Here is a 16,756-nt window from a genome sequence, read left to right on the forward strand (position 1 = left end):
TTGCTGGTATCTGGGGATAGCCATTTGAAAGCCTATTTTCGCCACCATTCTGCGCCGTTTTTTTTGGCGTCCGCTGTTCTTTTTGGAGCAAACTAAAATCTGCACGTTTCGCCAAGGTTTCTGCGCCATCGTAAACTAATGGCCAATGTTTTTTTAGTTCCCAATTTTTTGATGTCACTGGGGGTGCCGGCTGTTGGCAGCACCATTTCTGGCCATTTAAGTAAGTTTGGCCAACGTGAATTTTTTCCAAAAATGGCGCAGTGCATCATTCCGAAAAATCGTACGATGGCTTAAGAAAATCGGCACAGAAGATTGAGTTCCACGGCCTGGGATAGGCGCAGCAGGCAGGGAGCGGGGGCCTTTCGGCCCGGGATAGGCGCGACCGGGGGTGGAGGAGAGCCATTCGGCCCAGCATAACAACAGGGGGGTGGGGGGGTGCATTCGGCCAGGACTCTACAATTGCTCATGTCTTGCTGCATCTTGTATGTTCCACTTTGCAGTCTCAGCCCTTCAGTGTGTCCCTCGTTACCCTGGCAACCTCAGTATTTCGGCGCCAACATTAAGCTCCACCCACCGAGCTTAAGGACAATCTGTGCCGCTCCAAAATGAAAGTTTGTTCCGGCGAAACTTGCAACTAAAAAATCAGACGTACCTCTACAACTGCGCCAAAAATCGACAATGTGGAAAATTGGCCCCTATGTTTTACAGTGCTGTTTGGGATACAGTGCCAGTTTGTTTGTCTCTTAAAATAATGCAGTAAGGCAGGGGTGAGAAATACCCTTTTGCTGGTAACAGTCTGAAATCCGTGGTCCTCGCTCTCGATTGTCTGTTGGCGGTTATCCAGTTTGCTTCATGGTTTACTTAATGACTGTGATGTTGACAAATGGTCCTAGAGCAGATTCATCACCACGGTTTGGAGAATAGGGGTGTGTACCCAGTACGGCCCATTCTTTTTGTGGTGGTGAGTGGTAAAGAAGGTGGTTTGGGTGGTTCAGTGGGGAGGATATCTTTGGCGGTGCTTCGGTGGGTCTATTAAAGCTGTCACTGTTAATAAACTTCATCACCGGTTTGTGGCTGATCTGATGATTGAAGAATATGTGCCTGTAGGGTAAACGAACTATAGCAGTGTTGGCCCGGTTGACAGTGGACAGCTATACTCTTGACGTCCAAGCGAATTGCTGCCCTCTTCCTGGGGCCACCATAGCCTCCATTTAAAGTCATCCGGTGATCTCCCCATCCAGCCTCAGGGCTCGCTGACCAGTGTGAAATGGAGCTTTTCGAATCCCATTCTGTGCTGAATTGGGACTGCCACACTTGGTGGTTGTGCCCCTGGGGTTGAGGAGGTTAAAAATGTGGCAGGTTTGCTGACCTTGGTCACTGTCTGGCAGCGTTTGCTGGAAAACGCTTGTGTGGAGTGGGAACAGGAGCCGGGTCAGCTGTGATGCCCCCCCCCCCGACAGTCAAACATCTTGCCAAAGCTCACTGGACATCAGCACATGCAAAATGGCCGCTTCAGGGAGGCACCAGAAGGCAGTTGAGACCCATGGAACAGTACCTGAAAACGAGTCAGCACCTTCATCTGGAAGAGGGTTGGCGGCAGAGGGTGGGGGGGCTAGAGGAGAGAGAGCGAGGTGGGGGAGCGAGGGAGGGGAGCCCCTTCCATGGAAGGTTTAAAACCTCCTGACTTGGCTGGGGAGGTCACTTAGTCAGATAGCCTCCTTAAAGCGATAGTGTTTCATTGTCAAATAAATTATTAATTTTAAGCAGGCTACAGTGTACTTGCCTGTTGATTCAATCCATAACCGCTCTGGTTAGATCTAAAACTAGAGATAATCATTCTGCACTTCAGTCTTTTGAGGGCTTGCTTGATGCCCTGGGCTGGAGGGCTAATACACCTGTAAGTGCTAAGCTATCTGGATCAGAAGGTACAAGTTATGATTCCCAACCTGCGATGGCCAATCTTGGCTGGGGCTACTGCAATTGACCTCAGCTTGCGGCAGTAGAGGGGAGCTGATGGGAGGAGGAATCAGCCAGGGTTCCTTCCCCTGATCGCTGTGAAGTGATCGCTGATGCAAAGTGCGTGTGTGTATGGACATCAGCCCACGCTGCGATATGTGTGCACACTAGGTCCGTGCAGCAGAGCTGGTCTCCAGTCGTCTTGGTTAATCCTTGCCACTGGACCAAGACCTAGCTCTGTCAAGCCCGTGTGATGTGCAACGGCCACCACACGTTAAATAAAATCCACGCACAGGCATCTTCCACCCTTCAGGATGTAGTTCGGGATCTGGAATATTAGGTCCTTCTTTGAAACACCTGTGAACTCATCCCTTTTTGGCGTGGGAGAAAGTCATCCTTGCTTCGAGGGATTGCCTAAGAGAAGAGACATCAGCTGAGGACAGGGTGAGATTGGACTGGGAAACCCACGAAGGCTGAATAGCCTGTCCAACCATCCATGAAGAATAGCCACTGGATGGGGGTTTCAAAGGTTTGCTGGTGTATATGATATCATCATATCCCAACAAAACTCTTGTGATTTCAGGAGAGGAGGAGAGAACAAAAAGTACATCTGCAAATAACGCAGCTCCGAGTGAACGTTCCTTTTCTCTCTCAAACCATTTCCTCTTAACTCCCAAAATAGATGAAATGGTTCCTTTTTTTAAAAAAAGGTACAATCCTCGTAAACCTTAAGTGGCAGTGAGTTTCCGTTGGTACGCTCTCGCGTCTTGGTTTAAGCCATGCTGCGGATTTGAGCCCATAATCTAGGCTGATAATGGGGGGAGCGCTGCGTTGTCGGAAATGCTGTTAAGTTGAGGCCCCCTCCTGCCATTCTCGGGGGAGATGTAGAAGAGCTCATGGCCATGTTCAGTCAAAAGCAAAGGAGTTCTGACATCCTGGCAAGTATTCCTCACTCAATGGACACCACCAAAACAAACAGATCTGTCCAGTTACTCATTCATTTGCTGTTTGTGGAGTATTGCTGTGCAAAAGTCAGTGACCAAGTTTGCCAACAAAACACTGCAGTTCAAAAAATAATCCATTGTTTTGATGGTGTTGTGCGATGTGATGAGGCATTACTTCAATGCAAGCTTGATTCTTTAATCTAAGGCAGCAAAGTGAAACTGATACTGATCTTCTGTGTGTGCGTGTGTGTGTTTGTTTTTCTTTCAGCTTCCATCCCTCGGGAAACGTTGATGCATTTCGCAGCGAGGCTGGGTCTGTCAAGACTAGCCTCATTCCTGCTGCAGCAGCCAGGTGGACAAGAAGCTCTGGGTATCGCCAACCTTGATGGGGCCACGCCCATCAACCTTGCCACACAGAGGGGTTTCCATGGTCTCGAGGAGCTTTTCACGCAGTAAGTGTTCGCTACTTCTGAAAAGGTCTTGTCTGCATGAAGGGTTTCATGTGCTTTCTGGCCGACACCGTAAGCCTTGTGCAACTGTCGTTCCAAACTGAAGCCAATTAATGTCACCAGCTCTTACTTTTTGCAAAAACCTGCTTAGTGAGTGAAGAGAAAACACGATTATTCTCCTGCCGTCATTGCGTCTAGTGATCCTTTACCCATTCAATTCAGTCGCTAAGCAATGTATTAATTATAGTTTGACATTTTTGTGGGAGTGGGGAGGAACGGTGCCTGTGCTTGTTTTGAAGACTGTCATTAGCGGCACGGTACAGGGCTGGTGCCAAACTACAGGTGCAGGTTATTCTAAGCAAGGTAATGAGATATTTCAGAATCGTGAGGTAGGACCCCGTGATGTGAACTGCGAAATATCGGGTTACAGGTTGGCGATAAGTGTTGCATCTGGGGTTTCTGGTGCAGCTGCACAGTTTGCTACAGGTGCAGGGCGGTGCTGCAACCCTGGGAGGAAGTCTGAACCACAAGCGCTGCACGACATCTGCCTTCACAGTAAACACCTTCCTCGGTGTTTGAAGCGTTGAGGTTATTGCTGGGGTAAAAACCTGGCCAAGACAAAAACAGCAATTGTAGGAATTTGCAACAAAACCAAAGATATGAGCAAGTGTGTTAGTTAGCGTCTGAAAGGACAGGATATACAAGCAGAACGAGCAAACAGACTTGCATTTGGATAGCACCTTATTGTCCTCAGGACATTCCAAACCACTTAACATAAGAATTAGGAGCAGGCCATTTGGCCCCTCAAGCCTGCTCTGCTATTCAATGAGATCATGGCTGATCTACCTCAAATCCACTTTCCTGCACTCGCCCCATATCCCTTGATTCCCTCATCTAATGAAATACTTTTAAGTGCAGTCACTAGTTATGTAGATAAATGTGCCAACCAACTTATAGGCAGGGTTCCGCATACAACAAATGAGATGAATGGATAATGTGGTATTGATTGAGTGAGGAATGTTGGCCAGGACACTGGGAGAATTCCCTACTCTCTCTCATTGGTACCATGGGATCGTTCCTGTCCACCTCAATAGGTACATGGGAGTGGGCGGCGGGGGTGGGGGGGGTCTCGGTGTAGCATATCGTCCAAAAGACGGCACTTCGAAAATGCAGCACTTCCTCAATACTGCATTGAGGTGTTGGCCTAGGTTGTGGACTCGAACCCTGGCTCAAAGGTGAGCGTGCTGCCGATTTGAGCCAAGCTGACATCACAAGGGGAATCAAAGTCTGATGAGCTTATGCTGAGATTTATAATGCACTGGTTGGACCACAGTTGGAGTATTAAGTATAGTTTTGGTCACCACATTACAAAAGATTGTGCGAGCTCTCAATGGGTTGCAGAGACCAGGAACAAGTCTAAGGAGATGGCCTATATCTGCCAGACAGGGCAGCAGAGATGCACGCTGTATTCAAAATGTGTTTCAGTGGTAGACTGGGAAAGTTAGAATGCTGGAACATAAGAAGCAGGGGTAGGCCATTCGGCTCTTCGAGCCTACTCCGCCATTCATTCAATCAGATCATGGCTGACCACCTACCTCAACTCCATGTTCCTGCACCATCCCTATATCCCTTGGTTCCCTTAACATCCAAAAGTCTTGAATATACTCAATGACTGAGCATCCACAGCCCTCCGGCATAGAGAATTCCAAAGATTCACAACTCTTTAGTGAAGACTTTTTTCCAACTCCTCAGTCCAAAATGGCCGACCCCTTATTCTGAAATTCTGACCCCTAGTTCTAGACTCCCCAGCCAGGGGAAACATCCTCCCAGCATCTACCCTGTCAGGCCCCTTAAGAGTAGTTTTGATTGCTAAATGGCCTTTTCTTTGTTTGCCCTTACTGTTTCACATCTCGAACTCTGTATTCTGCTTTTATCTCATAATACTCCTGTGAAGCACCTTGGGACGTTTCACTATGTTAAAGGCGTTGTTGTTGCTCATAGATTTACATCTGAAATGTTAATTTAAAAAAAAACAATTGATCCTGGGTTGTGGGCGTCACTGGCAAGGCCAGCATTTATTGCCCATCCCTAATTGCCCCTTGAGAATGTGGTGGTGAGCCGCCTTGTTGAACCGCTGCAGTCTGTGTGGTGAAGGTGCTCCCACAGTGCTGTTAGGGGGGCAGTTCCAGGAATTTGACTCTGCGACGATGAAGGAACGGCCGATATGTTTTTTTCTCTTGAGTTACGAATGCAGCTGCTCCTATATACTTCTGACCCGATTAAGGTATTTGCTCTACATGAAGACTCTGATCATTTTACCCACATTTGCCCTCCACTGTCGACCACGATTGTCTTGAGGTTCCCCAGCTACAATTTGAATTGGACCGGTTTTGGTTTGACCCCTCTCTCCACTCACGGTTAGATGATTACTGGTCTTGAAAATAAAAATGTGCCTTGATACAGCACCTTAATTGCATCTCTCAAAAATGCACCTCATGTACAAAAGACAAATGGGGCCCAAGTTTCCACATGATTTTTAGGAGCAACTGGTGGAGAACGGACTATCTTAGAAATCGCAATTCTCGACATTTTTTTTTCTGCAGTTCTAGTCAGGTAGAACAGTTCTACTTTGGAACAGAATTTTTTCTTCAAAAGGGGGCGTGTCCGGCCACTGACGCCTGATTTGAAAGTTTCCACAGTGAAAACGTACTCCAAACTAAAGTAGAATGGAGCAAGTGAAGATTTTTGTAGAACTGAAAAAATCTGTTCTACACATTAAAAAAATCAGGCGCAGGTTACAAATTAGGCGTCCAGAACGAGGTGGGGGGGGGGGGAAAGGGAAGTCATTAAATTCTATAATAAATCCTTATTTATACTTATACAAATATTATACAAATAAATCCAACCTGAATAAACATTTATAAGCAAAGAAAAGATTAAATAAACCATCTTCCTACCTGTGTGAAAGTGCTTCAGGCAGGCCTTTCGGGACCGAAGGCTGAACGGGCCGGCCCGAGACTTCGGGCAGGGCCCGTCCCCAGCACCAGATTTACAGGTAGGTGGCGTTGGGTCGAGAGAGGAGAGAGGAGAGAGGAGAGAGGAGAGAGGAGAGAGGAGAGAGGAGAGAGGAGAGAGGAGAGAGGAGAGAGGAGAGAGGAGAGAGGAGAGAGGAGAGAGGAGAGAGGAGAGAGGAGAGAGGAGAGAGGTCGGATCCAGGCGGGGAGCGGGAACAGGAGCGCGGGTCCAGTCGTGGGGGGGAGCGGGTGTCGGGTCTGGTCCGGAGGCGGGGGGGTGGGGGGAGGGAAGTGGGAGGAGCCTTATTCACGCAGCCCCAGTGAGGCCATTCGGCCAGGGCTAGGGGCTGCGTGCTTCGGGCCCCTCCCACACAGTTTCGGGCGCCTGGAGCTACTGCACTTGCGTGCCCACTGTAGCGCGCATGTGCAGAGGTCCCGGCACTGTTTTCGGCGCAGGGACCTGGCTCCGCCCCCCTACAGCTCGTGCTGCGCTGCGCCGAGGGCCAGAGGACCTGCAGGGAGGTGGAGAATATGGAGGATTTTTTTTAGGCGCCCTTTGTGGCGCGAAAAACGGGCGTCCAGGTCGGGACTGCGCCATTCTAGGCGCGTGTGGAAACTTGGGCCCTTACTGTTGTGTAGATAAATATGGCAGTGAGTTTGGGGCAGAATATGGTGCCACAGACAACAGTAACATGTATGGTCAGTTAATCAGATGTATGAAAGATAATGTAGTTAATGAATGACCATTAACCAACCATTTTTACAACTGGAAGTTAATTTTACATGTAGCATTGGTTACCTGAAAGAGCTTTTGTGCCAGCCATTGGTAGCGCTCTCGCCTCTGAGTCAGAAGGTTGTGGGTTCAAATCCCACTCTCGAGACTTGAGCACACAATTTAGGTTGATGCTCCAGTGCAGTACTGGAGGGAGTGCTGCACCGTTATAGGTGCCGAATTTTGGATGAGACGTTAAACCAAGACCCCGTCTGCTCTCAGGTGGATGTAAAGGATCCCATGGCACCATGTTCAAAGAAGAGCATGGGAGTTATCCCAAGTGTTCTGGCCAATATTTATCCCTCAACCAACATAACAAAAACAGATTATTTGGTCATTATCTCATTGCTGTTTGTGGAACCTTACTATGTGCAAATTGGCTGCCGCGTTTCCTACAACAGTGACTACACTTCAAAAGTACTTGGTTGGCTGTCAAGTGCTTTGGAATATCTGGTGATCATGAAAAAAAGAAAGAAAAGACTTGGATTTATATAGCGCCTTTCACGACCCCCGGATGTCTCAAAGCGCTTCACAGCCATGAAGTACTTTTGAAGTGTAGTCACTGTTGTAATGTGGGAAACGCGGCAGCCAACTTGCGTACAGCAAGCTCCCACAAACAGCAATGTGATAATCACCAGATAATCTGTTTTTTTTGTTATGTTGATTGAGGGATAAATATTGGCCAGGACACCAGGGATAACTCCCCTGCTCCTCTTCGAAATAGTGCCGCGGGATCTTTTACATCCACCTGAGAGAGCAGACGGGGCTTTGGTTTAACGTCTCATCCAAAAGAAGGCATCTCCGACAGTGCAGCATTCCCTCAGCACTGCACAGGAGTGTTGGCCTAGAAAAGGATGTTCTGTTAATTTAGTGTGTTACCCAGTTCTCATTAAGCACATATCTTGTTGCACCCCCTTACTGACTAACAGTGAGTGATACTCCAGGATGCATCATGTTCATAACTGCAACGACGCTCTCACATTCAGTGGATTGGGGTGGAAGAATAGATACACTGCAGTGAGCCCTACTCATGATAGCTAATAAGAACTCTCAACTCTGAACTAATTTACAATAATTTTTCAGTTAATGTTTAACAAAATTAAATCATGAAACATTATTAACTCGGAGACTGTAGCTGCGTTGAGACTTCAGTTTTGATCCACACCTCCTGGCTGTCATTGAGTTGTCTGACTGAATAGATTTTTCCGTCTGCACTGATTTAAGGGTACTGCGTATGCATACACACGCCATCTGTAGTACATCAGAATATATATAAATATGCTTCACATGACATTGCACATAAATAGAAAATCTCTGAATGCAGCCAAATTCTTGCCAGAACCAAACGGTGTGTTTGAATGTGTTGATGCATAGCTGGCCAACATCAACAAAAAGGGGTACCTTCGGCCTGGGTGTAAATGTTTGCAGAATCAGGTAGAAACCAGGTAATTGGGCTGGACATCCTCGAGAGGAATGGAATATCTGCTTAAAAGGAACACTGGATCAGGCACCAGTTCATTTCCAGATGTTTTTACTCTCCCATAAAGTGCCTTTCATTCGTTTATAGATAGGTTTCAGAAGTAAGCAGATTGCCTTGAATTGGCGTTAAGGATGCGGTAATGAGAAATTGGGGAAAATTTCAAAGCAACTTCCAAAATAGAGTTTAAAGACCCCTTTGAGGAAGGAGGGAGGGGAACTCGGAGTGGGGTATGGTAAGGCTTTACAACCAGTGTCGTGATCCTTTCAACTGTTTTAGAATGGTCTGGGGCAGTTTCGTAAAGGAGAGGGGTGGGAATGTTTTTCAAGCAATGCAGGAAGAGCGAGCAAGCTGGCTCTTGTCTTACCTCATCCACAAGACATCCCAAAGTGCTTCACATCGAACGAATTACTTCTGTAGTTACTTTTCCCTATTGGTGACAGCCAACTTTCACACAGTGTTCAACAAGATCACAAATGCGATGAATGATCGATGTATCGGAAGCTGCTTTTGGTGACGCTGGTTGGGGGAGAAATGGTGCCCAGGAGCATTCTCTGCTCTTTTGAATAATGTTATGGGATCTTTTATGTCCATTTGAACTGGCTGGCAAGGTCTCTCTTTAACATCTCATCTGAAAGATGATGTCCTTGTCACTGCTACACTCCCCCAGTACTGCTCAGAAGCCTAGCTTAGCTGATCAAAACCAGTAGGTGGGCTTTGTATTAAATTCACGTTCGGATTGTGAGCGTCGCTGGCAAGGCCAGCATTTATTGGCCATCTCGAGTTATCCTCACGAAGGTGGTGGTGAGCCGTCACCTCTGAACCGCTGCAGTCCGTGTGGTGAAGGTGTTCCCACAGTGCTGTTGGGGAGGGAGTTCCAGGATTGTGACCCAGCGACGATGAAGGAACAGTGATATATGTCTGTCAGGATGGTGTGTAACTTGGAAGGGAACCTGAAACTTGAACCCACAACCTTCTGACTTGGGTGAAAGTGCTGCCACTGGGCCAAGCTGATGCTACACATTGATGAAGATGTCAATCTTCTGTCCTTTGCCTGGTCCCACCTTGGAGCCTTGTCTGGAAAGCCAGCGCTAGCGGCAATGGCTCATTAGTGTTCCTGGGAGGGAGTGGCACATCTGGTTGAAAATAATGTTTCACAGCTGTCTTTATTGGTGAGGATGTGCACCTGTATTTTACTTTAAACTTATTTTCCAGTTCCCCGTTCTTTGTCTTGACACACTGTACCAACTGTGATTGAGTGAGTGGCTGGAAACCTCACAGGACATGTACAGAAGCAGCTTGGTGATAATTCACCTTGGACGTTCCCTCCACACCCTACCTTTAGCGGAAGCAACTGGCACTTGCTCGGCACCTCCCCCCAGCCGCGTTGATGGCAGAAGGCAGCTGTAAGCAGTAGCGGCCGCCAGGCCTTGAACTACTGCTTTAACTGCTCTGTGCTACCTCGCATCGGAGCGCCAACCTTGCTCAGAGTTATTTCAGTTGCACAAAGTTAATATTTCAACATGTTTAAATGCTGGCTGCTCCTTCTGTTTTAGGCAAAACTCTGCCGCAGCTCTGCAGGCGGATGTAACACCGATCGCTTCCTCTGGAGACTGCTCTGTGCGATACCAACGGCACCTGAATGTTTACATGTACACCATCAACAACCCCCAGGGTCCCGAGCGCAACAGCATGGAGCACAACATCAGTGAACTGCAAAGATACATTCAGTCACACAGACGCGAAATGGTAAGGATCAATCAGCTTCCCAAAGACTTTTCTGTCATCTTGTTATTGAAAGCTTAAAAGTAACATCTTCAACCCTAAAAGACACATGGCGTAAAAATGTTTTTAAAATTGCATTAAACATGCAACGCAGTTATATACAAGAACATGGAAATTATAAATCATTCTCTAACTGCCATTTAGGACTAAATGGGGCAAACTAATGTGATTAGTGTCTCTTATAAAACTAGTCATAGGAATTACTGGATGATAAAAGACCAGGATCCTTCTAGTTCACTTTCTACCATCGTGGTATTCACCTGATACAATGATACACTTACATGTTGTTAGTTGTTGACTAACTACAGCAATCAATGTCCGTCATACATTGAGTAACTTTCTAGAATTATCAGCATCTTCATGTTAAATAGCAATATGCTATTAATATCAATTATTTACCATTGTGAATATTAATTATTCAAATTATCCTGGCTGGCGAGTCCAGAACCAGGGGTCACAGTATCAGAATAAATGGTCAGCCATTTAGGACTGAGATGAGGAGAAATTTCTTCACTCAGAGGGTGGTGAATCTTTGGAATTCACAACCCCAGAGGGCTGTGGAGGTTGTCATTGAGTATATTCAAGACAGAGAGCGATAGATTTTTGGAGTCTAGACGAATCGAGGGATATGAGGATCATGCAGGAAAGTGGAGTTGAGGTAGAAGATCTTGAGTATTCTGTACAGTTTTGGTCTCTTAATCTGAGGAAAGACATTCTTGCTATTGAGGGAGTGCAGCGATGGTTCACCAGACTGATTCCCGGGAGGAAAGACTGGATTGACTAGGCTTATATTCACTGGAATTTAGAAGAATGAGAGTGGATCTCATCGAAACATATAAAATTCTGACGGGATTAGACAGGTTAGATACAGGAAGAATGTTCCCGATATTGAGGAAGTCCAGAACCAGGTGTCACAGTCTAAGGATAAGGGGTAAGCCACTTAGGACCGAGATGAGGAGAAACTTTTTCACCGAGAATTTTGAACCTATGGAATTCTCTACCACAGAAAGTTGTTGAGTCCAGTTCGTTGGATATATTCAAAAGGGAGTTAGATGTGACCCTTATGGCTAAAGGTATCAGAGGTATGACGAGAAGGCAGGAGTGGGGTACTGAAGTTGCATGATCAGCCATGATCATATTGAATGGTGGTACAGGCTCGAAGGGCCGAATGGCCTACTTCTGCCCCTAATTCTTATGTTATGCAACCGTTATGAATAATTATGTTCATGAATAATTATGCTACCATTTTGAAATTAATTGTTAGTTATGCAACTATTATTTGTGCCTCCAGTACAAAGATGATGGGATATTTTAATAATCCATTGCTTGACATTATATAACAGCTAAATAAATCAAATTTCTTTTGTTTACCAAGATTCTGAAATGGATTTATGGCCATCAGGACTGTCTTATTTTCCCCTCCCAGTTTTCTTCCTTTCCCTTCTCAAGATGTTGACATGTTGCTGGGGTACAGTTCCATGGGTGCCAGCTTAGCCACCTTGCCATACTGTGTGAACCTAGACAAGAGTGTTGGCATATCACTTGACATCGGAGAATGCAACTGAGTTGCCCTAGTGTGGACTTCCCAGCAGAGAGAAAATATATAGCGCCTTTCACGACCACCAGGCATCCCAAAGCGATTTACAGCCCATGAAGTACTGTTTGAAGTGTAGTCACTGTTGTAATGTAGCCAATTTGCACACAGCAAGCTCTCACAAACATCAATATGATGATGACTGGATCATCTGTTTTTATTATGTTGATTGAGGGATAAATATTGGCCAGGACACCGGGGATAACTTCCCCTGCTCTTCTTCTTCAAAATAGTGCCTTAGGATCTTTTGCGTCCACCTCAGAGCAGACGGCGCCTCGGTTTAACGTCTCATCCGAAAGACGGGACCTCCGACAGTGCAGCACCCCCTCAGTACGACACTGGAGTGGTTTTGTGCTCAAGTCCCTGGAGTGGGACTTGAACCCACAACCTTCTGACTCAGGTGAGAGTGCTACCCACTGAACCATGGCTGGGGTCATATCATCATCATAGGCAGTCCCTCGAGGATGACTTGCTTCCACGCCAACAAAGGATGAGTTCACAGGTGTTTCAATGAAGGACCTGATATTCCAGTCCTGAACCACATCCTGAAGGGTGGAAGATGCCTGTGCGTGCACATCAGCCACCACACGGGCTTGACAGAGCTAGGTCTTGGTCCAGTGGCAAGGGTTATCCAAGACGCCTGGAGACCAGCTCTGCTGCACGGATCTAGTACGCACTCATATCGCAGTGTGGGCTGGCTCGTGCTGCCCCTGGGCCCCTGGCCCCAAACTCATGCCTCTCCTGGACCCCGATCACATCACTCCACAGTCGCTCGCTGCTCCTGCTGTCGCTGCTCCTGCTGTATCTGCTCACACTCCAATCACTGACCTGCACCAGCTCGTGGTGGGGTCACAACAGTACTCAGGAACAGGGGTCCTGGATGATTTCTCTCACTCTCTCACTCTCTCACTCTCTCGCTCTCTCACTCTCTCGCTCTCTCACTCGCTCTCTCTCTCACTCGCTCTCTCTCTCACTCGCTCTCTCACTCGCTCTCTCACTCGCTCTCACTCCCCCCGGCCCACCCCCAATTCTCCTTTCCCTAGCCCAGGAGCATGGGTTAGATGTAGAGCTCTGGTTTTGATCTTCACCGCGAGGTAGCTCCGCATAGTCCAGTGAGCAAACTCGGAACACCGCGGTCTGTACCGGTTCGGTTCCAGACTACACAGTGATCTGAGCCATCGAGACAGAAAAATCATCTTTACAAGAGCAATAGTTAATCTTACTAAGCTCATTGTTTACCATTGACCCTGTTGTTTTTCTTAACATGACCAAATCAAGGACATGTTAATATGCTGGTCAGGTATAATTAGCAAGGACCAGCGTTTGTAATTACAGAAAGAGGGCAAACAGATGGCGCTGTACTTAAGGGTTTTACATGTCCAACTGTAATCTATCTTCACAACTGGGATATTGGTTTTGTCCAAGCCCATGCTAATTATTTGTCTGTTTAATGATTGTGGTAATTGTTCACAATTACCAGCACTATTATGGTTTATAGTGTGGAGAATTCACTGCTAAGAACAACCAGATGTCCCTTTTATTCAGGGCAACAGTTGTGTTTTTATGATTGGTGTCTGGTTGAATAGGATTACATTGTGGCCTAATATTAAATACAATATATTAGTGTAAAATGATAACCTTGATTGTGATACTGGGAGTGGGGAGGGGTGAAATTTTCACCATAATTTGGAACAATGAAAAACACAGTAGCAGTTGAACGATTCATTCTTTCAAGTTTAGGGAGAGCATCTTGAAATGTAGAACACATGGGTGGTGGTGGGGAGATGTAGAACACTGGGGGACGGGGGGAGATGTAGAACGCTGTGGGGGAGGGGTGTGGCGGTGGGGGAGATGTAGAACGCTGTGGGGGAGGGGTAGAACGCTGTGGGGGGGGAGATGTCGAACACGGGGGGTGGGGCGGAGAGGTGGGGGGAGATGGAGAACACGGGCGGAGGGGTGGGGGGGGAGATGGAGAACACGGGGGGTGGGGTGGGGGGGGAGAGGTGGGGGGGAGATGGAGAACACGGGTGGGGGGGAGATGGAGAACATGGGAGGAGGGGGGGGGGGAGATGTAGAACACGGGGGTGGGGGGGGTGAGATGGAGAATACGGGCGGAGGGGTGGGGGGGAGATGGAGAACATGGGGGGAGGGGTGGCGGTGGGTGGGGGAGATGTAGAACACGGGGGTGGGGGGGGAGATGTAGAATGCTGAGGGGGTGGGGAAGATGTTGAACACTAATGGGGTGTAATGGAGAACACTAGAGGGAAGCACTTGGGGTGGTGATGGGTCCATCACTCGTTTTGGGATCAATTTGAGGTCCTGAATTAACGCTGTGTTTACACTGGAACTCTGTGAAGTGCTTTGTGCTTCGCGCACTAAATTTGCAATGCAGATCCGGAGTCGGGGCCCAACCTGAATTGTGAGCAAAGAGGATTGAAACTCCCTGGAGTCTGAGTTCCAGATTTAGATGATGATTTTAGAATTGGTGTGAAGTGAAGCAGAGCTGCTTTGCACAGATGCACCACTTGTGAAACAAAAACAGCACAAGAGTGTCCCGTGGGAAATCGACCGACTTAAGTGAGACTGTACTGGTACCAATATGGTCAATAAGCCTGGTGATAACACTTAATATACTAGTATATCTCAACATAGCACTACATTTATCAAAATCGTTCAACAATTTATTGCTATTTTTCTTATATTTTGAAATAGGATGCACCTTCTGCGCCGTCCCTTCAGTCACAGCCCAGACTAACACAACCTGTTGAACCATTAAGAACTGAAGAGAATGAAGAGGACTGTAAGTCCAAGAGCATTTGCATAATTGCACAAACACTAACCGAAATACCTGGCGAACAGTCTGCTGGTCTGCAATCGACCCCACAGGGCAGTATGCCAACTGATGAAGAGTTGATTAACTGGTGTCCTAAGGCAGAAATTACTAATGGTCAAAAAACTATCGCTGAGGTGAAGCTGGAGGACAAAGCAACCAGTAATGCAGCTGTGTGCACGGATCCGGAGCTTGGAGGACAATGGGAAGAATCAAGGTTAGCGGTGGACTCTGGGATTATAGCAGCTAACTATGCCCTTGTGCGGAATGAATCTGATGAAGAATGTGATGAAAGCAGTCTGTCCTGTGACAATGTTCACGTGGAAACTCTGAAATCATCTGAAGAGTTGCATTCCAGTCAAGAGTGTGCGCTCAAAGAAGATGTCCCTCCAAAGGAGACGGTGGACACTGTGACGATTGTAAATAGCAGTAACCCTGGCAGCGAAACAATAGACTCTGTGAAAATTCTTGATCAAGCAGAGGGGGCGATTGCTCCGATTGAGGAAACTAAGCCGGAAGAAGCCAAAGAACGTGTTGGATTGGCCACTGATGAAAATACCCAGAGTGATGAAAGTGGGCCAGCAGAGGGCTATGTCCAGGCGACAGATTGTCAAGCTGTACAACCAGACAATGACGGTCCTCCACTCATTGAGCTGATTGGGGAAGTGAAGGTAGATGTGGAGACAAACAATGAAGAGTCCAGTGCAGACATTGACGGCTCGCACATGGACCCGACTAGCGTTGGAGTTGGCCTCGAGGTAAAAAATGGTTTTCTTGACAAAACGTGTGTAAATTCACTGGACTTGATTTGTGATTCAGGTGAGGAGTGCGAAGGAGCGATGCACGAAACGACTGAAGAGGAAGAACCAGCGCAGAACCTGGACGTGTCTGAAATGCCGCATTCGTTCAGTGACCTTGAGGAATATGAAGAGAGTGACGCTGCGTCAGGGGTGGCACCTTTAAATATTTTAGAAAGTGAGCCTGAACAAGTGGATGACCAGTTGGAAACGGACTGCCCCTGCGATGACGAGTGGTCTAAACAAGTTGACGCATTGCTAGAAACCGCTTCTGATTCTAGCTTGGGTGACGACCACATTTTGCCAACCGAAATCCAATCGATAGCGGATTTAAAGAATGGAGCTTCTCAGAATGAGGACGGCGAAGAATTGTTGTCCGAGTGCATCTCGGAGGAAGAGCCGCCGCCTTGGTTGCCAGCCGCATTGGAAAGCCCAACGGCACTTAATGAAGGTGATGGACTGAAAGGAGCCAAAAAGACATTGGAATACTTGCCCAAATCCAGTGATGCACTTGTGTATTCCCCAAACCAGGAAGTACTGCTCAGTATAGTTGAGGAACCTGCTGATTACATGGTGAACAGCTCTTCAGAATCCGAAGATCAGTTTCAACAAAATGGGAAGCCTTCAAGTGCGGATGAGGAGGATGACTGGGCGACGGAAGCTAATGGATTGGCAAGTGAAGCAAATGGCAGAAATGAAAATTTTTTCTTTGGGGGTGAGAAGGCTGACGCTATTTCTTTGGATACAAAAACGATGCAGAGTCCTACTGATCGGGAATTTAACACGGTGCTGGATGCAAATGGGAATTTGGAGACAGTTGGTTTGAAAGGTAAACACATGTGCTGTGACAGAGTATAACCTCGTTGGATTTCGATGTTGTATTGTTTTCGTGCTTTGTTTGTTTTTTTTGAAAGAAAAAAAATCATGATTAACCCATTTGAGGAGAGTGACATTTGTGCATAAGAGAGCAAAATTGTGTGTATTTGGAGGCTGTGAATTAAGGATCCACAGTGCTCTCAACTATTTCTGTACACGACAAAATTCACTTACTGAAATTGGCTTTCCCTCCACATGTTTGGACAGGATGTTGACCATGTACTGAAGCCAAGTGGTGACAGGGCAGCAGGGTGTAGATAGT

General features: G+C 47.1%; 1 protein-coding gene across 1 annotated transcript in view; it reads left to right on the top strand.

Moving 5' to 3' along the window:
* LOC139245685 (uro-adherence factor A-like) overlaps positions 1 to 16,447 on the top strand; it is a gene marked incomplete at both ends in the record, with an annotated part of 17,612 nt that extends 1,165 nt beyond the window's left edge. Inside the window, 3 exons of the mRNA XM_070871247.1 lie at positions 3,169 to 3,352; positions 10,169 to 10,361; positions 14,704 to 16,447. Of these exons, the coding sequence (XP_070727348.1) occupies positions 3,169 to 3,352; positions 10,169 to 10,361; positions 14,704 to 16,447 (2,121 nt within the window). The remainder of the gene's footprint in view (positions 1 to 3,168; positions 3,353 to 10,168; positions 10,362 to 14,703) is intronic.
* Between the last annotated feature and the right edge of the window lie 309 nt (positions 16,448 to 16,756).

The sequence above is a fragment of the Pristiophorus japonicus genome, unplaced genomic scaffold (assembly GCF_044704955.1).
Source record: "Pristiophorus japonicus isolate sPriJap1 unplaced genomic scaffold, sPriJap1.hap1 HAP1_SCAFFOLD_2309, whole genome shotgun sequence".
In the NCBI taxonomy this organism is placed as follows: Eukaryota; Metazoa; Chordata; class Chondrichthyes; family Pristiophoridae; genus Pristiophorus; species Pristiophorus japonicus.